Source organism: Primulina huaijiensis, chromosome 16 (genome assembly GCF_012295235.1).
Source record: "Primulina huaijiensis isolate GDHJ02 chromosome 16, ASM1229523v2, whole genome shotgun sequence".
Lineage (NCBI taxonomy): Eukaryota > Viridiplantae > Streptophyta > Magnoliopsida > Lamiales > Gesneriaceae > Primulina > Primulina huaijiensis.
In genome coordinates this window covers 1057541-1080834 of record NC_133321.1, presented here as the reverse complement: position 1 = coordinate 1080834, position 23294 = coordinate 1057541, and the positions used below count along the sequence as shown (strand labels likewise).

At 33.7% G+C, this 23294-nt stretch overlaps 2 protein-coding genes across 2 annotated transcripts; one reads left to right on the top strand and one right to left on the bottom strand.

The window, feature by feature from the left end:
• Positions 1-9486: 9486 nt before the first annotated feature.
• On the top strand, positions 9487-10871 carry LOC140961925 (protein SLOW GREEN 1, chloroplastic-like). The gene has a single exon (XM_073420712.1). It carries the CDS (start codon positions 9627-9629, stop codon positions 10620-10622), a length of 996 nt encoding a protein of 331 aa, XP_073276813.1. The 5' UTR covers positions 9487-9626; the 3' UTR covers positions 10623-10871.
• Positions 10872-11484: 613 nt separating this feature from the next.
• LOC140961926 (uncharacterized) lies at positions 11485-14296 on the bottom strand. The gene is made up of 6 exons (XM_073420713.1): positions 14126-14296; positions 13239-13394; positions 12689-12766; positions 12474-12599; positions 11828-11935; positions 11485-11749 (listed from the first exon to the last, which is right to left on the bottom strand). The coding sequence occupies exons 1-6, from the start codon at positions 14223-14225 to the stop codon at positions 11664-11666; spliced, it is 654 nt and encodes a 217-aa protein (XP_073276814.1). The 5' UTR covers positions 14226-14296; the 3' UTR covers positions 11485-11663.
• Between the last annotated feature and the right edge of the window lie 8998 nt (positions 14297-23294).

Here is a 23294-nt window from a genome sequence, read left to right as displayed (position 1 = left end):
ATGGGGTATCAAGCAGTATATTGAGAGAGTGCATTATATTGCCTACCCTATAAGAGTTAACCAAAGATTAAAATTAATCAATCATTTGGGAAAAGCTTTGATTGCCGATCGAAGAGAAGAATTTCTTGATGTTGAGGATATCACCTAATGCATTCTAACTTAATTTTATATAGACATGGATTTTTTCCAGCTTCTTTTTGTTTGGATTTTTTTTGTGTGCTTATGCTAGGTTAAGTTAGGAGAGACAAGGTGGAAATAGAGGTATTACGAAGAAAAATTTTCTGCAATAGGTGCCTAGCGAGCCAACTTGTGACTTTGGCTTTATTGAATCTTAAATAAAAAAATTTATTTTAAAATATTTTAATGTTTTATCTAATTGTGACATTTGCTTTATTTGTATACCAATGCAAACTGTATATATAAAGCCCTTGAATATACAAAAAGTACCATGAGGTCTGACTCGCAACGTGAAATCACGAAACTCATTAAGAAATGCATTATATATTCTAAACAGGTTACTAGTCGAATCATCCGCCTAAAATAAGGATAATGGTCGCTTGACCTTGATACTAGCATATGTGATGTAAGCTTCATGTTTCTTTGGTAAGGGTATGGTGATGTCTGTTCATACAGATGAGTGATCATTTGATGATAAACTAAACAATCCTCACTCGAACTTTTCAAATGGTTATCACTTATAGAGTGTAAAAATCTGCGGTTATGGATGTACACCATTAGTCCTATGACTTGAGATAACATGGAGGTTTTGCATACTAGAACTGTACTTTGACTCGTTTACCTACTCTATTTAGGGTCATCAGGTGACGAGGTTGGGTGTCGTTAGAAATACATAGGATCTAATGCATTATAGTTGGGGATTCAACATTTTCCTATGGGTGAAGATATCATATGTGATCTTATGAGTTAATAGTGTAATTACTTTCTGGCCAGAGCAAGACATATGCTTTAGGTAAAGGTGTTTTCCTAATTACACATACCATGTCACCATTATTACTCAAAGATACATCATATCTTTATCAAATTCATTTGCAACTCTCAATATACCAATATTTGCAGATCTGATCGTGATATATGAGTTAATGGGACCGTATTGTACACTAATAATAAATTAAGGTTCTTGCAGACACTATCAGCTATACCTAGGGATCATAGGGCGATGCTAATAGACACTCTTACAATGATCCGATGGGTGCAATAAGACATGAGCTATGGATTTCTTGATCAAGGGGTTAATGAAAAGAATCAGGCTAATTGGGTAAGCCCGAATAAGAAAAATGTTATTTTGAGTCACAATATAGTTGTGAACCCATGGTTAGCTGTTTTCTAGAACTATTAAAGGTCACACAAGGATTGGATTATGTATTCTTGTTGAGATAGTCAAATTCAAAGAGTTTAATTTGGTTACTATAGTTTGATGGAGATAAAAAATGGATCAGTGAAAATTGTGATCATCGAAATTTCAATTTTCATTATATGAACAAGATTTTTATCCTCGACATATTGACGTTGTCTGATCGTCGATCGGGGTTGTAATGAGTTGACAATTATTTATTTAGTAAATTTATAATTTATTAATTAAATAATAATGTTAGTAGTTATGACTACTGTATGCACAAGATTCTCATGCAATATTATAGAGGAGTCTAGAATTAATTAATTAACTATTAGATAATTAAGAAATTAATTAAGAGACATTTAATTTTATATATGTCTATATGTATATATATTTGCATTATCAACACTTGATTTGACATGGTATTTTCAAGAAGAAAATACTAGACGAGAATTTTAAATAACTAAAACAAAGAATTCTAATAGAAATTTATTAAGAGACATTTAATTTTATATATGTATNTTTATTTCACAAGGAGTTTTCGACCACCACCCCTCCATCGTGCGCCTCCCCGATGACGCTACAACCCCACCGGACATGTAAAATTATGGCAATCCAATATCGACGCTAAATCTTTTAGATCTCTAGTGTGATCTAAATGAGGAACTCAGTCACCGATTGTTGACTCGATTAGACGATCAAATCCGTTCGTTGGGATTTACAAAAAAGGCCAACTCTACTAATCACAGACTGGTTTGGTCATGTCCAACGTTAAACATATAAAGGTAAACATATCTGAACACCCTGTGAATGTTTTAAATCATACGATGCCTAGGGAAAATTTTGAACTTCAAAACAAAATTTTTAAACTTCCACTGTGTCTTGGGTGTAAGAAAACGGTACTCCAATAGCAATAACTCCCAACGAATTGGAAGCAGTACGAAGAGAAGTGGTAAGTTGTTCTAACCTTATCTTTGGTTCAAAAACTTTACTGACCAAATATAGTTTCAGCTTTATTATGTTCTATGCAAACTTTCATCATCCTAATTTAATCAAATTTGGATGTAGTGGTGTACATTGTGGAAATGAATGCATATGTATTTGATTTTTTGCAGGTTCTGAGATACACAGAAGGGTTATGTTGGGTTATGCATTACTACTGTGAAGTTGTCTATTCATGGCAATGATAAATTCTTTAACGTGCTTTTTATGTTATTCTGTCTGAATATTGAAGATTTAAACATTTTTCCCTCTCTTCTTACCTTCAAAAACATGTCATCATATTCACCATTTGTTGATAAACATAAAAATTGTACATTAATTAAATGTTTTATAATATAATTATATAGTTTTTGTTTTATTAAATGTTTAAATATTATATGTTTTATAATAAATTGTATAAAATATAAGTTGTTGTGTAATTACAAGTTTTTACTATTTTTTACAGGTTCGATAAAACAAGAATAAACTTGGCGTTGCAAATGGGATTAAGATGATTCTTGGACCTGTAGAAAGTTGATTATAATATCTACAATATTGTTGACAAGCATGAGATAAAAATCCTCTCACAATTGGGATCAAATTAAGCAACAAATAAAGTTACCAAAGGAGTGGCAGTTTTACCATGCTCTAGTATTTTGACCATATCTCTCAAATTCCTTGGTCAAATGGTTTGAAAAAAATACCACAACTAGACAACTCAATTATCCACATNATAATAAGGTTATTAAAAGGTAAGAATCTATGTTTTATATTATTTAATCATTATTTATTGTTTATGTTATATTTATTTCTTTAAGCATTTTTATACCCTACTTATAAGTGGGAGTTTTGATTTATTGTTGCTATATGTTACACTAAATTCTTGGAACCATTTAAATGTTAGTTTGGTTTTACCAACCATTTAACTTGGATTCCTTGATTTATTATATATGAATATATCATAGTATTAATTTATTGGTACCATTTAAATGTTTGTTTGGTTTTACCAACCATTTAAAGTGGGAACCTTGATTTAGTGTTTACAAATATATATAGCACAATAAATACTTGACCACATTTATAAGTTTTGGTATATATTATATACTTATAAGATAATAATTTATAACATAATATAAATATGATTATTTAATATATTGGAACCATTTTATTAAGTGGATTTCAATATTGTTCGTTAATATTAACTTTATTAAAATACCAAGAGTGGATCCTTTAATCTCAACTACTTAAATTAAAATTTGAACAATTAAAATTTACCCATTAAATATTCAAACAATTAAAATTAAAAAGAAACAAAAACAAAAACAAAACAAAAAGACATTGTAGTGGACTTGTAATTACCTTAGCTTCCATGTGGATACGATATCGGACTCACCGAATTATACTACTTGTGGACAACCTGCTCTTGGGAGTGCAACAATCAAAGTGACAACACTTGTAAAACACATACATATACAAACATTTTCTTAAAATCAAGCATGCTACGTGTTTCTAACATTAACATAAAAATCTGTGTTTAATATCTACGTATACATTTTAAAAAAATGCATGAACAGTTGTTAGGGCACTGCCAGGACTGCTAACATATTTAGCTGTAAAAATGACAGGTTCCCAATCACACTTATCGAACGCCTTACAACAAACATAATTGTAACCATTTCTTAGACGTAAACTTGAGCTCAAACCTTAGCTTCTATAATTCGCTTAAAACTTAGACCGGAGTCCCCGTTTTAGTTCGAACTTAATCAAACTTAAACCATATTTCAAAAGATCCTAACCAAACCCTGTATGACCCAATTAAACCGTCAACAACCTTGAACACAATGCCATAACAACACCCAAAACAAACAATTATCATCAAAATCAGATACTCTTAAGTGCAGGACTAGCGCCTAGGCGCTGGCTGAGTATCGTTGCGGCGCTTGTAAGTGCCTAGGTGCCATGCATCAGCGCTGCGGCTCTACAAGAGCCGAAGCTCAAGCTCTGCAACGCTGAAAGGGCAGCGCGGCGGTGCTAATCCTGCGGGCAAAAACCCCAAATCTCCACCTCAAAGCCAAACCATCCGGCACTCACCGGCCCGGACTAGGCTCGAACTAACCCATCCTAAACCACAACCAAACCTTCCTGCACTACCTTAGACATGACCTCAACCCCATGCCCTTGAATACACGTGAACTACCCAAACTCTCCAAAATCGAGCCACAAACACGGGAAACGATCTGTTCTTCCTCAAACTTTCATCGACCTCAAGAGCAGCACATACGTTCTTTCATATCTACTATCACATCACTCCTAAACCTCGAGTCTTGGCAGCCCCTTCAACATAAGTCAAGAAACGTGAGAAACATGACTATAAAATTGCGTATTTTCGTGTAGAATTCAGGTAAAACCGATGTGTAACACTATAACCACAATATATCATGCAAATACATTTCAAAACACATATTCATGTCATAAAAAAGCATTTAAAAATCATTAAATAAGCATTTTAATAAAATCTTAGATTTGCATGCAGTTAGGTTACGTCGTTTGAATTTCTAGACCTTACATGTATCATCACACTTGAGTTTTCCCTCATTCTAGCTTATTTTTCATATAGATTTTTTATGCTTTGAATCCCCTTTCAAAGCGTATTTATAACTTCCAACAATGATACGAACGTCGAAAACAAGAATATGATCGTCGGGAAAGATTCTGTACTGTTTCTGATATTGAAACGATCATTTTCGTCTCGCTGGCCACTTTTCCCGAGCCTAACTAATTTTGAGGTTCGCTGCCAATTGGGCTCGTCAGTTAGAATGATCATTCAGTTAGGCTTGTCAACTGGATTGAACCAAACTGATGAGGTCTGCTGAAATCAGCAGGCTGATTCTAGCCTGTGCAGGACTAGTATTTTCATCGTCTTTTATCAATATCTTATACTCCGATTCAAACTTTGACTTGTAGCGATGATTTGTAGATAATCATCTTAGCTTCGTAACGCATACTGCATCATCCCATTTGGATAATCGAGCTGATCAGGCTGACTAAAATATCACAACTACTCATGTCCAATTGATCCTTGTTGATCAGTTAAACTGGTGACCTTTACTGACATTTGTTGGCCTAGATAAAATCTGATTTAGCCAAACTGATGTGAAATATAACTTGTCCCAAATTTTGTTTTCTATTCAGCCGTTTTTGTGGCTGGCCATTTGAATCATCGAATTGTGAGATACATCAAAACACTACAGCTCTCCAGATTTTCAGTTTGGCTCAATTCAAGTTTTAACTTCCATCATGAGTTAACAACTACAGCTTGAGTAAATATGTTAGAAACACAATAACAAATTTTGTTATCATCAAAAAAAAGATTGTTAGAGTTTCTAAATACAACATAAATTTTTATATAATATTATGCTTTTCAACTTTTTAGTGAAGAATGTCATAGTGAATTTTTGATATATTAACTATTCTTGTATTAATATTATTATTATTTAATTAGAAATTTAGTATTAATATTTTTTAAAATTACCAAAAAAAAAATTTTAATCAAAATTTTCATCTAATAAATGTATTTTTAATTTATGAAAATAATTTATTTATGATTTAAAATTTTGATAGACAAAGAATATATTATTTTTAATATTTTTTTATTAGTAATCGTTCCATTAAATCAATATATCGAATGTAATGGTAAATAATTCAATTTGACGGCATGATTGATATCATTTTTTGAATTTTATCTCAAATAGTAAAAAAAATTATATAATAAATAAATATATTCATTATATCAACAATTTTAAGTAATTATTTAAACGCTCATACGTACTAATTTTAATACTATGTGTATCGCACGAGTAATATACTACTTTGGAAATAATAGAAACTAAATTCTTTAATTATTCATTTTTTTAAAAAAATATTGCTTTCCATATATGGCGGGTTAAACCCGTTTGATCCATAAGAGCATGTTCGATGGTGTCATTACTTGCTTATGTAAGCGATAATAAAATCATTTCATGATTATGCGATGATGAGATGATTGTTACAGAGATGATGTTGAAATATTAAATTTTTAATTAAAAAATATTATTTTTTTATTTCATTAAATAATTGAGTATTTAAACACAGAATAAAACTACTTTTTATTGAATTTTTTTTAAAATTACTCGTATTAAAATTTAAAAGCTTATGCATAATTTTAAAAGCATTTAAAAAAATAACACACATAATTAAAAAATAATGCACATACATATTTAAACACACATAATTAAAAGGCAATGATGATTTTAGTTTTTTTTAATGATATTTTATTTTTAAAGTCTAAAATAATCTTGACCATTAATTTACAACAAACAAATCTTCCCATTCACTCCTATTTTTTTTATAAATTTTTTATTATTAATTTAATAATTTATTAAAAAAGTAAAATAAAATAAGGTTGCAGCCGGGCTTCAACGTTTACAAGCTAAATATAGTACGCCATTTGAAATTTATCCTTAATTTTTATTATTTATTAATAAATAAATTTTGACAAATATATAATTAATATATTCATTTGAAGCTTGGAATAAAATTGAGACAGAAAAAAGAGACATTTAATTCTTGAAATAATAATTAATATAAGATTCACATATCGATATTTTATAAAACATAAAAAGATTTATCAAAGATATACCAAAGAAATTAAACAACAAAAGATTTTAACGAGGTCCACTTCAGAAACATAAATTCATAAAAATCACTTACAAACGCTTTAAACGTCCTTTCTCGGCTAAGCAAAGTAAAGGGCTGCAACATGAATTCATAGTTTACTGGTTAAACTCGAACCTTGTGTTTACCATCTACTTGTTCATCTCTTACATTATGTTTTAACAAAAAAATCTTATATTAATTTTCAGAATTCCAAAACTTAAATAAATCTTTTTATATCTCATATTAATTACAAGTTACAAAATAAATATAGATCATATCATAGTAAGGCCATGATTTAGCACAAATAATTTAGCCTGTCATTCAGGCTATATTCTATATATTATTTATTTTTAACATAAAGACAAAAATTAAAAATAAAAAACAAAAATTAAACTTACAAATTTATACAGCAGAATATTGAGCTTTTATTCAGTACTTCAAATATATTACAGAGAGAAGAGAGATAAGAGAGCAAACTCAACTGTGCCCCACTAATAAACAAAGGCATTATTGATGGAAATATCTTCAGGCATATCATCCTCTGGATCTTGAGCGTCTTGGTCATCATGCGCTTTCATTAGATTAATGAATTCAGTATCATTAGAGTCTGAAGCCATTGATTTGCCTGATTTTGAATCTGTGCAACCAATATTCTTGAAAAGATCTGTTAGGATCGTGTGTACACTTGCGAAGGTGCTTCAAACACAATATTTTCTCCACGAACTTCAATAGCTCGTGTTCTAAGAATGTTTACACCGATGAATTAAATCGAGTTTGATTATAAATCAAGCGGAAAACACTAGAAGTAATTCTTCGTTAAGAAAAACTGATATATTTTATATACTGTGCAACTGAATAACTGATAATAAAGGGAATCAGTTGTTGGCATATATCAGTTCAGTTATGGTGGAAAATTGAACTGACGGATGTTCTGACTGATCAAATCAGTTTGAAAACAATAGTTAAACATTTAAATACACAAGATATGTTTATGGATGTTCGGAGACTTCAACTGCTCCTACGTCTCCCCTTCTACCTCCTCGGATAGAATACACTAGAAGACTTTGATCTATACAATGACTTGTACAAACTCACTCGACTTAGGACTTACTGTACTGCCTAACTGAACTCCTAGTCTAGACTGAAAGCAACACCTTCCAGCCAACACTTGTATAATGTCTGTGTGTGAAATACTACATACACAATTTTATTATTTTTGTGCAAAACTCACTCAGTTATTCAATAAGCTCAACTCTCTGATATATGTGAGTGATTGTGTGTGCATGTGTAAGAACGGAACAATGTATATCACACGGAGGGACATAGGGCTTCTATACGAAGCTGATAGAACTTTTAAGCATGCCTTCTCTATCTCACACACCCTAGTTCTTCTTTTTTTGTTGGTCTTCACTGATCTTCTATTTATAGGCAGGAAACTGATCGTACAGTGAGATTCAATAATTTTATCTGTTGCAGCTTGAATGCGTTCCTTGATATTCATGTCTCGACTTTTCCGACAAACATTCTGGAACATTTTGTCTTTAAGTATTGCTGCAACGTCCATTATTGTACCTTGATCGTACAGTTGTTTTTGTATCTTTGTGCGTAGGTGGAATCCACTATGATAAGCTTGTCTTGATCTGCAACTGATTGATTTCCAACTGATGCTCCTAACTGGTCACCTGAACTGATCTTCAGTTGGGCTGGTAAAATCAGTTGACTCGTCAGTTGAACTGATTTCACTCTTTCAGTTGAACTGGTCAGCTGGGATCTTCATCAACTGACCGGGCTTCTGAAGTTCTCCTGCTGAATCACCTATCAGCTGGACAATCAGTTGCACTGTTCTTTGATATATCAGTTGAGCTGATTCAGTTTGGGCAATCGGTTGATACTTTCAGTTTGTTTTTCGAAAGCTTCATTTTTGGCTCGGTAACTGATCAGTTCGAAGTCTGATCAGTTTCAGTTTCTTGCGCTCTCGATAAATCGTTAGAAACAAAATAACAAGTTTTGTTAACATCAAAATCAAGATTGCGAATATAAAATGTTTCAACAAAATCCTTTTTCATTTCCTGAATATATAAATCAATTATTTTCTATTTGGAGTAAATATCAGAATATTTCTGACTAATAATTTTAAAAGAATTTAAAGACTCTTGTCCTTTTTCTTATTCTTGTTTTTTTATAATAGTCCTGTTTATATAGGGTTGAATTTTTTCCTCGATTTGATAAAGACTCTCGTATGTATCAATTTTTCCTGTATCAGGATCTTTTCGGAGAATTTTATCCCAAAATTTTGTGAGATTGACGCGCCATAAGCAGGAAATTTCAATATCATTGAATCTTAATTGAGGTTTGAATCTTAATTGAGGTTTGAGGTTTCCATTTTCAAATCCATGGACATATATATAATTAATATATTTTTGTATATATGAAATTAAATAGAACGTATTAATTAATTTTATTATTATTCCACTATGTTTGGTGAAATAGTCCCTTCCCGTCTGCCTGCCTGCGCTGCAGCTCTCCATTTGGTTCCTTCTTCCTGAAATTGAAACATTCAAATTTTCAGAACGAAACCCTAACGGAACTCAGAACCATGAATTCTACCTTCATTCGTTCCAATCCAATGCCCCCTAAGCTTCACGATTCTTCCATTACCACCGATCTTCATCCGCCGCACAAGCTTCTTTCACACTCTATGACCAAGAAATTCACGGTTAAAGCAAGTTGTAGTGGTTCCGTGCCACCATCTGATCCTCCCAAGTCCTCCATTTTCAGCCTCAAAAGCGCCGCCGCAGCAGTTGTCTTCGCCGCTGCCGCCTGGGGTAGCTTCCCATTTTTGCATTCCAAAGCAGATATTTTGTCGCCGCCGGCGGGTGTAACCGAAGAGTTCGCTGAATCGGGTTCTGGGGAGGAAGAAACGATTGAAGGAAAGAAAGGTCCTTCAACAAATTCTCCTCTGGCCCAGTTGTTGGAATCCAATTCGGAAGCCATTGACGCGTTGAAATCGCTTCTCCAGCAGAAACTGGAAGCTGGCGAGGATGAGGAGGGTTTGGCTATTTTGAGACAACTATCCTACGCTCAGCCTGAAAATCTTGAATGGAAGTTCCTGATGGCTAGAGTTTTGAACGAGTTGGGAAAAATTCAAGAAGCCCGCGATGCCCTCGAGGAGATTTTGACGAAAGACCCATTGTCTTATGAGGCTTTGTTCGAAAACGCGTTGTTGATGGATAAGTCGGGAGAAGGGGATGCGGTGATGCGGAGATTGGAGGACGCATTGACCTTTGCTGAGACGGGGAACAAGACGAAGGAAGCTAGGGATGTGAAGTTGATAATGGCGCAAATGCAGTTCTTGCAAAAGAATGTGGATAAGGCGTTGCTAACTTACGATGAGATTTTGAAAGAGGATCCAAATGATTTTCGGCCTTATTTCTGTAAAGGGATGATTTTTAGTTTGCTGGATAAGAATGTAGAGGCTAGGGAGGAGTTTGCTAAGTATCGTGAGCTTTCACCTAAGAAATTTGAGGTGGAAGGGTATTTGAGGACGCCATTGTCACGTATGAAGCTCTTTGGGACCGATGAGGGAAATTGAGTCTTGATTTTGAGCTATGGAGTCGTGGGTTGATGTTTCTAATAATTCTGGTGGGTCTTCTGCACCTTCCAGCTCAAGTTTCCGGAGACTATAATTCGAATGTTTCGGGTAAGCAGAGTCTTTTCTGATCAAGTTTTTGAGGAAGTATGAGATCTTTTGTTCTTGTTTAGATATATACGATACATAGGGATGATTTTGAACGGACTAAAATACATGAATAATGAATAAAAGCTCTTAGGTTTGGATTTATCTTTCAATCTTTACGATTTTCCGGTAAGTTAATTGAATATTGATGTCAATCTGGAGTTGGTGCCTTGGAATTTTTGTTTTATTGGTGATATGAAATTCAGGAATATTCTCGGGATAATCCTATAATTGGCCATTGTACAGATAAATGCTCAGTCTGCTTTTACTATCCAGAAATTTTTACTTCTTTGTTCGTTACCAAACTCGATTTTATTGGACAATGGTCGATAGAAATTGAGAAACTAATGCCGGCAGATAATAAAACCAAGACTGTGGACCAGTTTGCCGCCCTATGACTAGTATTTGATGGTATAGCCAATCGGCTGTACTTTACTAATCCTTTCTAGAGCCTGTATTTGAAATTTATGTCCCAGTTATTAACAATTTTTCATTTCAATCTTAATAACACTGTCCTGTTGGTTTATATAGTCTCTTCATTTCATTGGAGTCAGGAACGTTTGCATACTAGCCTCTTACGGTATATCCATATTTTTTGTATTCAGTCTTAACCTAATCTTCTATAGCTACCACCCAATGTTTTGGTTAGAAACATGTAGAAAAGGTTATGAAATTGACTAGGAAAATCTTTCATAGAAGTAGGAAACAAATACAAAAATTAAAACGTGCAACTGAAGTCTGTAAAAGAATCATGTGGTCTATATTACAAGTGACTGCCTGCAGTATAAAATATTCATCCTAATATTGTACAATAAAACCATACAGCTGACAGAAATAGAACACAAACCATATCTCATGTCTCAATGGTGAAATGTACATAGAATGCCGCTCTGTATCCTAATTATGCTTCCACACAACCAGAGCAAAACTTGTCACCATTGTAATTGACCAAGTAAAATCAACTCTCGTGTTTAACGTAGTCGCTGTTACCGAACAAAAAAATTGACATGAGGGAAAATAATAGTAAAATTGAAGAAAATATTTCAAGGGTGTGGTCTCACCATGACTTGTACTCTGTTCGTCCAAATTAGTTGATGGAGAAGTGCCTGAAGAACTTGATGGTGTGTTAAAGTTGAGTCCGAGATTCTGACAGTTTCCTCCTATCGAACCTAATAATGCAAGTCAAGATCGATTTTAGTTCTGTCCATTTAATTGTATCCTAAACCAATAATTGCTATTGCCGCGTGCTTGAGTCGATACTAGGGGAACAAATCGAGCCCACTGCTTTGTGCGCTTGTTGAGCCAGCTGAACTCAAGCCAAATCGAACTCAATGTTATGTGTGCAAGTTCAAGCTTGTGGCAAGCTCAAACTTAAGTTATGGCTCACAAACTCAAAGCTTTTTTTTAATTAATAATATTTTTTAAACAAAATGTGATCTGAGCTCATGAACATGTCAGTTCAAGACAACTTGTGAGCCAAGCTGAGTTTGACGTGGAGTCTCTTTAGTTTGGCTCGATGAGTCTGAGCTCAAGTTCAGTCTCAATTTTTTTGTTGAACTTGAGTTTAGGCTCATGAAACTTGACAAGTAGGACTTGATTGCACACATAGCTCGCGCACTTGTCCTCGCTTTCTACTACCATAACCTGTGCCAGATATAGTCGCTTCTTACTAAGCTCTATACAAGTTGTTTATTGTGATGTTCTTACATTGTTTGTAGCATGGAAATGCTGTGGAATTGAGCAGATTATAGTAACCCTCTTCACATTCGCAAGCGAATGTGAACGGCGAGGTCTGGTTGCAGGTACCACCTCCACAATCAGTCCAGAAGCAAGCTATAAAGCAAAAACAATGTATCTTTTAACTAAACAAATTCTTGATGACAAATATGAACTTGTAATGAAGTTTGAGAGCTTATAGTTACGATCGAAAATAGATTTAGCTTTCACGCTTCTGTTCTGCACTGGGGAAGGAGTAGTTGCACAGGTGTAGTTTAGTGTACCTGTAGAACAGAGTTTTATATATCATTCTTGAAATTAAGATAATATTTTTATAAAATATTTGTCAACATTGTAGCAATAATTTCTAAGAGGAAACATAAACCCTTGAGTAACTGACTTATAGATTATCAAGATACTCTACCAACTTATCTGATTTGGCGTAAAACATCGGCATTTTAAAATATGTTATTACTTACTGCAAGGGGTATTTCTCAAATACATCAATCATTTCATAATTTTTCCTGAAATTAATATAGATAATAGATCCCAACAAAACAGAGAATGGACAAAATCGGCTCTAGTTCAATTAGTTGAGACAATATATGCAGATATACTACTTCGGGGTTATGTTTCAAAAAACAAATCGACCAAAGTTATTCCCGAAAATTTCCCGATTCAACTGTAGTTGAATTAGTTGAGAACAGATATGCAGATATACTTTTTCTTAAAAACTGAATAATTGAGAAAACTTACAATTGGGAATCACACAAGGCAAGAATTTTAAGTCGTCATCTTCTTCAGTAAAAGCTTGTCTCCATCCCTTGTCGCATATACACTCGTACCCGAAAGCGCCATTTTTCGAAACCGTACAGTTTCCTCTCCCACACAAATTTTCTTGGCATGCATTGCCTATTCCCCAAAACAACAAAATATTCATAAACAGTATCAATTTCTTTGTAAGAATCACATACATATATGTGTTACGGAAGCCACTCCCAGATTGATGATACATGCATGTACACATATACATATATATGTGTGTGAGAATATATATATGCGTAGACTAAACTCGATAACCCCTCAACCACTCCATCATTGGAACGGAAAGACGAATTCGCGGCTGCGGAATGTTTTTCTGTAATTTTTTCAAATTTTCCTAATTTTTTTCATTTGAAATTATATAATTATTTCTATTTTATTATACGGAACTAGAACAGAAGCCTCCGAGACGTTTTCCATGAGTACGACCACGAACCATGTGTGCGCATAATTTGTCTCTAATCGGCATCATCGAACGGCAAGATGGTAACAAACAAACGCAATACCAAAAAGTAGCAGCAAATATATTCTCTCTCAAAAGTTACGGAACCTGCTTTCAAAAAATAAAAAGTTATGGAACACGCCAACGTCCCGAGTAGCGTACTAGCGTGTAGTGGCCTAAACCAGAGTGCCACTGCAAGAAAACAGGGCTTCAGAGAAGGAAAAATTCCTCTCCAAAGCACATTTTTCCGTCTCAAAAATCCGTGTCAATTCTATTTCTATCTCACGCTAAAGCAAAAGCCTCGTCCAGTTGAAATAAGAAAGAAGTTCTCGAATATTATTTCATGAAAAAGATGACTAGAAATTGTACAGATACAAACCAAAGAAAGGTGGCCAGAATGAATGAAAGATGGCAGTGGCAGCAGAGAATTGGAAAGCTAGTAAAACTGCAAGAAAAACAGCGAAGCAAACCGAAGCCATGATCAAGAAACTGAAAACAAGTGCGATTTTTTCTGATGAGGATAAAGTTTTGAAATTGATTTAATTGAGTATTGTATGTATATATATTAATGGCTGACGAAATTGGTACTTGGGAGAATTTCAAACGGAGAATTAAATTACAATGAAGATTGACTTTTGAAGCATAGGGAAGTCCAATGTGTAATGAAAGTTGTTGGCAGTTGGGGGTAGAGTTCCAATTTTTCTAATTTATAATGAGCCGTTCACCAATCATTGGATGCCACATGCCACCTCTTTTTTTCTTTCGTCATTAAATATTTATTGTAGAATGCCGTTTTTCAGTTGTCACTTTGACATGGTATTTTAAGATATCTAAATAAACAAAGGATTTAAATCCGAATATTTCATTTTTATAATATATTTATTTATTTTTTTTTATTTTGATACTCTATATTATCAAATTTTAGTGATATTGTTTTTTTTTCATTCTTAGTATTTTTCCAATATGGTGCTGATATGTGTAGTGTCACATCAGCTCTCTTAATAAAAAATGACTAAAATTATCAAAAATTAAAAGATACAATACTAAAACTAAAATTTGATAACATATTATACCAAAATAGTAAAGAATAAAACATACATAACCAAATATCCAGTTTCCCATAATTTTATTGAAAACAATGGATTATATGGATATCACATAATTCCAAACCGACCCAGATTTGATTTAAGCCAACTCGATCACCATTGTAGCCCATTAAACAATTTGATGAGCCCATATTAAATACAATTAAGACTAAGGTAGAAGGCTCAATAACCTACTTAGAGCGCGGCTTATTTCTCTCTCAACTCGAGAAAAGTTCTACCAGGTAAAGTCTGAGCAGCAGAGCACATTGTTATTAAACAATTGAGCACAGGGTTACCAAGCAGCCGAATTAAGAGCTCTCTGAACCGAATAGAAATATGAATGGCGGTGAATAAATTTCTACCCATGTAAAATCATATACAAATCTTGTGTAGTAAGGAAATAATTCCAAAAGAATAGGGATATGCCATTCAAATAACAAATTACGAAAAATGAGATAAAATCAGACTAAATCTCCTGTTTCAGGAAACTTACCATATCAGAATTCTTGTCATACACAGACTACGGACTTTCCTACCTCTATAAATATCATGTATTCCTCATTGTTACATTCATTCACTCATTACTTAAACTAGCTTGAAACCCTTGGGTAGTCCCGCTCTCTTCCCTGAACGTGTCAGCAAGACCATGGTCAAGGTAGGACCCGACCACCTCGTACCAATTCACTTTAGCCCCAGACAGCTCGGCCTCTAAGGCCTTGGTCGACCTAAGGTGATTCTCATGTGGAGTCTACCGACGAGGACGGGTGGTCTGATTGTGCGAAAACCGGGAATCCGAGTCATCACCTCGGGAAGCTGAACATACGCAAGATCAAGGCCGTCCACACGAGCATCTAATGGTTGAAAATAAAATCACGTAGATCAAGGTTTTGATCTACAAATATCTCGATCTCAACCATCCATTATCATTCGTTTCAACGGCTTGGATGAACTCGAACGAACACAAATATGAAATAAACAAAATTTTAGAAACAATATAATTTTTTGGTTAGGGTCAAATGGATCAAAAACTTAGCCTAAAATTCATACTTCTTTTAGACCAAATAAGGGGACGTACTATTGATACCTCATAATTTTGACCAAACCTGGATCCGATTTAAGCCAACCCTATCATTCCCCTAGCCCATTAACCAAAGTGATAGGCCAATATTAAATAAAATTAGGATCAAAGTAGAAGGGCCGATAACCTGCTCAGTGTCCGACTCATTTCTCTCTCTGCTCAGGAAAATTTCTATTACGTAAAGTCTAAGCAACCGAGCACATTGTTATTAAACAGCTAAGCACAAGGTTACCGAGAGGCCGGATTAAGAGCTCTCTAGCTCGAATACAAATCTAAATGACGGTGAATAAAGTTCTACCACGTAAAATCCGATACAAATATTTTGTAACAAGGAAATAATCCCAAAAGAATAGGGATATACCATTCAAATTACAAATTACCAAATATGAGATGTGATCAGACTAATCTCCTGTTTAAGGTAACTTATCATACCTGAATTATTTTCATACACGGACTCTGACCTTTCATACCTCTATAAATACCAAATACTCCTCATTGTTACATTCATTCACTAATAATTTACACAAACACTATTATATTTGCACTTTCAACTTTGCTCTCCTGAAAGACTTAAGCATTGGATGTGCTACCTAGAAAATACTTTTGGTGCTCTCTAACGTATGTTCGCTCTGCCACACTTAGCTCGGCTACATTCAGCTCGGATAGAATCAAATCATCAATGAATATTGAAGCATTTGGCTTATTAGACTGAACTCAGTGAAAAATTTGGTTGCATCATATTACTTTTCTAATTTGACATGTGTAATTCTTGTAAAATCCAATCCGCGCAATATCATACCAGCAAGAACCTTACAACTTAACATTATAGATGTATATACTGCGATTTTTAAATTAATATTTTTATTCTAAAATATACTGTTTTTTTTCAAAATATCTTTATTTATGATAAAAATAAAGCATATCAAAATAGTTAGTCAAATATAAAATTTGGTAGGAAAAGACAAGGAGTAGTTCCTATTAAAGCTTGTGTGGATCGCATTCGCAGTGGAAAAAATTTGATAGGAAAAGACAAAAATTACTCCACCTATTAAAAGTTTACTAACGAGAGAGAAAATTAAATAATCTTATTCGAGTCTTTACTCCCGTAATTAAAATTTATGTTAATATATTAATTTTTGAAAAATGATGTGAGAAAATTTTGGAAATCTATCTCTATCTATTTATTAAGAAGATCATTTAATGAAAATGATATCTAGCCTTCCAAAATTACTTAAAACTTCATTGAAATAAGTGGGGGATGATCATGCAAAGAGATAATTTTGAAAATAATTATTGTATAAAATTCATCCATAAAATATAATATATAATAAAAAAAAGTTCATTTTATTATGAAATCATTATTTTTTTCATAATTTTATATAGAATTTGTCTTTTAAAAAATATGAAACCAATGGTTTTATAATTCTTTTTTCCATTTATGCACACATAAAATGCCCTTGCCCAAACGCTTTTGAGATCACTGCCTCAGGCCCAGTTCCCAGAGGGGCTCCATTTTTTTTTTTTTCATGCTTGTAATTTCTTGTCAAGTTCTTGAGTTCTAGTTGTATCTTTTTATTTGTTAATTTTTTAAAAAAGAAAGGGTATTTTTGTTGATCGACTATCGGAACTTGAGTGGCAATTGATGCTCGCGATTAAGCCGATCCGGTCAAGATCGAATACGAGTAAACCATACTTCATTCGAGTCGACTTCAAATGCACTAATGTTTGTATTATTGTTGTAAAAAAAAGGCATTTTATTGTGATATCAAATTTAATCATATGCGGCTGCTGATTTACTCTTCTAGAACTTAAGAACTGCTAAGCCCCAAAAATTATGGGCCATGTGTAGTTTCAGATCATAGATCTACGGGCCGCTTCTCATGGACTTAAATTTAGGACAGGAAGAAAATAAAAGGAGTTGGTACAATTTTAACGAGCCTATAGGATTTAGCAAAAGTTACGATTAATGGTAATAATATAACTTAAATATCTTAAATTATATAGCAGTTCAAGTCTTACATGTCGATCTGGGGCATGACATGCTAATGTTTGAAATGAGGAGATTTAAGGAAGCATTGTATGGGCTCATGAGCAATCGAGGAGAGCTTGCAAGCAAGCGCCAAATCTCGAAAGGTTCGTGATGCGTGGAAGTGAGTTTGGGGGTCATAGGATCGTTGTTCAATTGATAAATGATGAGGAGAACATAAACCTTCTAACACAAAGACAACACTAGGGACCAGAAACTCCCGCACTAGGACTGTCAAATCTTACCGCCCCAGCGCCAAAGTCACTGTCCAGATGGCGAGTTCCAAAAACCTCGGCGCTAGGGTGGTCGAGTTTTACCGCCCCAACGTGCCACTTGCAGGAAGAAATTATTATTTCCTAGTTTAGAGTCCAAATTAATTAGGCAACTTGATTTTTTATCTCTTTTTGATTTATAAATAATAAATACACGAAATGTGATGATTGTAAACAATGAATCTTGAGTTTTAATATATTTGTGAATTTTTCTCTCAATTTCAAATCTTGGCTTTGTATACACCTTTTTGTGTTTCTCAAATCAAACTTGTCAAAGTTAAATACTTTGTGGCGTTTGTCGATTGTTCTTCACTTGGGTTGTCAAAGACGAGTTATTTGAAAGTTCATTTGAGATCGATTCTTATCTTCGTTAATATATGTTGCTAAGTTCTTTGTAATTTAAAGGTGAATATTACAACAATTACTTGTTTCAAAACATCGGGACAACACGACATTCTTTGTTTCATCGAATCGAGGGCGTTACTCCGTTTTCGAATTCGTTTGCTTTTCGTGATTAAATAATCGCATCATTTGTTATCAGAGCTTTTGGTTCCTTTTGATTCAAGTAAGTTATCATTGTTATCACATCTGCTTATTCTATCGTTTTGTTTTCAGATCTGCCTTATTCTATTGTTTCTTGTCTTTTCTTGAACCTTGTGATTCTCGAAATTTCTTGAGTCATTCTTTGTATTTTTTCCCGAGTTGCACGAATCCATCGTTGTGCAAATCCAAAGAAAAAATAAAAAAATACAAAATTCCAAAAATTTGATATAAATTTATTTTGTTATTTGTTCTATTCTCTTCTGTGACTCATATTCAAGTGACTTTCACAAAAAAAAAAAAATCTTGTTTTACGTAGTCCGTGTAAGTCAGTTTGCAAGTGTCATGAAGTTTGAACTTGTGAGTTTGATGCACACAAGCTACAAAGCCTGAAAATCATACCCTACAAGGGAACTCTCAAATTGAGTGAAACAATTGAGCGCGAACGTTTTATTCAAGTGACGTGTGAGATTTTGTAGTGAGGACAAAAAAAGAGTGAAAAATGAGTGGCTTTCATTGGAGTGACTAGTGAAGATTTGTGCTGAGGAAACTTTAGTCTATATTTTTTTCTACTAACTTTTCTTGCAGGTACACATGTCTGACGATAGACAATTCAAACAATTCTTGGACAGTTTTGGTAGGATGTTGGTGAAGTCATTTAGACTTTTACGTTAGGAGTATAGGCGGTGGGAAGAAGAGGAGTTGTGTGATAGAAAGGTTGATGAGAATAGTAGAGGGCGGAGAGCCGAAGAGAATGAGAAGTCATGTCTAAGTCATGATTATGATAGGCGACGTGACGAGAATAGTGGATATAGGAGTTGGGGAGAGTATAGGAGAAGTGATGCTAAGATGACAATTACATATTTCCATGGGGGAGCATATCCGAAGGAGTATCTTGATTGGGAGGAAAGGATGAAGTGTGTTTTTAAGAGCCGAGATTATACGGATGCAATGAAGGTAAGACGAGCTTGTAGTGAGTTTACTGACTATGCTACTACTTGGTGGGATAAGTTAGTTCAGGGTAAGAGACGATATGGGCATGAAGCTATAGTTACGTGGGATGAGATGAAAAATGTGTTGAGGAAGCGATTTGTTCCAAATCACGATGATAGGAGAGGTGGTAGGAGAGATGAGTGTGGCTTGTATGATGATTCGATGGCATCCACCTGGCGGTAAAACAAAAACGATAAAATCGTGGAAAGACCAATGATTGAGTCGAGACACGAAGCTACAAGGATGAACATCGAGGTACATCTAAAACTTCTAGTCCTCATACTGTTGATATTAAATGTTGTTGGTGTCTAAAAGTTTGTCATAGTATTAGCTAATATACACGTGAGGATATGGTAGTAATAAAATCGTTAGTTGAGCTTGAATCTCAAATTGAGGTTGAGGTTGTAGTTGAATCTAAGTTTGAGGTTGAGGTTGTAGTTGAACATGAATCTGAATTTGGGGTTGTGAAAGTTGTTGATGATAGTATTCAACTAGTTGATGAGTCGAATGATGTTGGACGATGTACAGTGGAAGCTGAATCATTAGGTGGCGAAGAAGTTCCCAATTTTTCTACTATGGAGGAGTAGAGTAGGCAAGGAGAAATTATTGTACATAATTTTGTTGAGGAACAAAATATTTCATTTGTTCAATTGAATCCAAATGTTGTTCCTGAGGATCAATTAAATTTCCTTGAAGTTAGTGAAAAAGAATTTAAAATGGACAAAAGAAATAGAAAACAAAAGAGTGACTTGGCCATCAAAAGAAAAGAATATGAGATGAGAGAAACAGTTAAAAAAAAGAGACCAAAAAAAAAGAAAAAGGAAAAAAATTTGAAACCCCAAAAGAGTGAGATAGAGATTTGTTTATTCTTGCATAAATCTTTTCATGTACCTTTGTACAAAGTGGTTTATTATCATTATGATGATATAGCCGGTTAAATCCCAAGCATTGTTATTTCTCCTTTGCAGGATTTCGATGAAGTCGTGATGAGGAGGCGATCAAATATTGACGGTGTAAAAATACAATGGGATTATCCATATGACGTTGAGAGCAATCACCTTGAGGTAAGCGTAGTTTCCACCCCAACGACTATGATGTATGACTTTCTTTATTACCTTAATTTTGTGTTGTTTTGTTTTCAAGAGTTTGGAGAATGAGTTGAAATTGTGATATTTAGGAGGTATGACTGTGATTCAATTTGCTTGTGTAAGTGGCATGGAGTTGAGAGTAGTGAAACATTGCATGATTTAAGTTCACATGTTATTGATTTTGATTTTTCAAAAGTTACGTTGTGATAGTACATTTATTGTGTCCTATTTGCATGATTATTATTTGGTTGGTGATAGTGGTGAAAGGTGCATGGTTGAATATGGTAATATCTTCATTCATGATGAATATATGCTTCACGAGCATAAATTTTCCATTCTATATTCATTTCATGGGCTATGTGATGAGTATTGTGGTAGTTTTATCTTTAATAAAATTCATGATTATATTTATTGGTTCCATATGAAGAGGCATATTGAGTGGGATTGTGAAACATGCATCGCATATAAGAGATTGACATTTCGGCTAGATTCTTATATCGTGCATGAACTACGCCTTATTCCTAGTGAGCTATGGCCGTACATATGTATGGATATCATTTTTATTTTAACTAGGTCTAAGAAGGGGGGAAATCTGATATTTGTGATATATAGTGATATTTTATCATTTGGTGTCATTTGTTATTTTGTATATGGTGAAGTTGCTAAGTTTATAGTAAAGGAAACCATGAAGTTAGGGTTCCAAGCGTTGATGGAGCACGAGGACGATAGCACCTACAAACTTGAGTTTAAAGGTAAGCATGTTGATAATATAATCCTTGTTATTATTAACTTGCTTCATTTTTGTGTAGGTAGCCAAGATTTGAGGAAAAATCTTTTTGAAAAAAGGGAGCATGATATAAATCTGACCGAACATGGCGTGCTAATGTTTTGGAATGAGGAGATTCAAGGAAGCATTGAATGAACTCATGAGCAATCAAGGAGAGCTTGCAAATAAGGCGCCAAATCTCGAAGGGTTCTTGATGCGTGGAAGTGAGTTTGGAGGCCATAGGATCGTTGTTCAAGTGTTAAATGATGAGGAGGACAGAAACCTTAGCGATAGGGCGGTTGTTTCTTGCGCCCCAGCACGTATAACACGAAGACAGCACTAGGGACCAAAAGCTCCCACGCTAGGGCGATCAAATCTTACCGCCCCAGTGCCAAAGTCCCTATCCAGATGGCGTGTTCCAGAAACCTCGGCGCTAGGACAGTCGAGTTTTACCGCAATAGCGCGCCAGTTGCAGGAAGAAATTCTTATTTCCTAGTTTAGAGTCCAAATTAATTAGGCAACTAGATTTTTGATGTCTTTTTTATTTGTAAATAATATATACACTAAATTTAATGATTTTAAACAATGAATCTTGAGTTTTAATATATTTATGAGTTTTTCTCTCAGTTTCAAAACTTGGCTTTTTATACATTTTTGTTTGTTTCTCAAATCAAACTTATCAAAGTTTAACACTTTGTGGTTTTTGTCGATTGTTCTTCACTCGGATTGTCAAAGACGAGTTCTTTGAAAGTTCTTTTGAGATCGATTGTTATCTACGTTAATATTTGTTGCTAAGTTCTTAGTAATTTAGATGTGAATTTTATATCAATTATTTGTTTCAAAAATATCGTGACAACACGACGTTCTTTGTTTCATCGAATCGAGAGTGTGACTCCGTTTTGTTTTGCGCGTTCTTCATATGTTAATTAATTAATAAGGAAAAAAGAGCAGTGTATGTAATATATATAGATTCAAATTAAATACTTCAAAAGCTTCCTTATTGTAATGCAATTAGTTTTTGGATAATATAATTTGATTTTTTTAGGGCTTGTAGATTCTTATAAAATAGGCTAAAATCTGTATATGGAAAAACAAGATAAAGTTTCCTTTTGATAATACATACATCTTTCATATTTATATTTTTCTTACTTTCAACTCCCAAAAATATAACATAAATACAAATTGAATAGGATGTTTGTAATTTCAGAAGTTATTAGATTTATTATTTCATTTTGACAAACCTCAATGGGTTAAATGTAATATTTAAATATATTTGAATTTTTTTTGTGATTACGATAAACTTCAGAGAGGTCGATGTAATTATCCCATTTTTGTTTTCTAATCTTCACAATGTAAAAAATTATAAAATAAAATTATGTGAAAAAATCGAATATCATCCGTCATCTCCGTAACACAATTAACACAACTATACGAATTTTAATACTAAATTTATTTACCAAAATCACTTTTGTAAAAATGGAATCAGCTAGCATCCCACCAACCTTTGGATATCAATTAAATTAAGCATAAGCTAAGACATAATATGAATTTAAGAAACATATCAAACTATTTTTTAAGTAAAAAAACCAAGAATTATTTTTTTTTAATGATTGCGATCACACAAATTTCAATCAATTTTCACCGATATTTTTAATTTCATTCCATTTTTAGTTCTGGTCCTAATTGCTTATTTTGGAGAA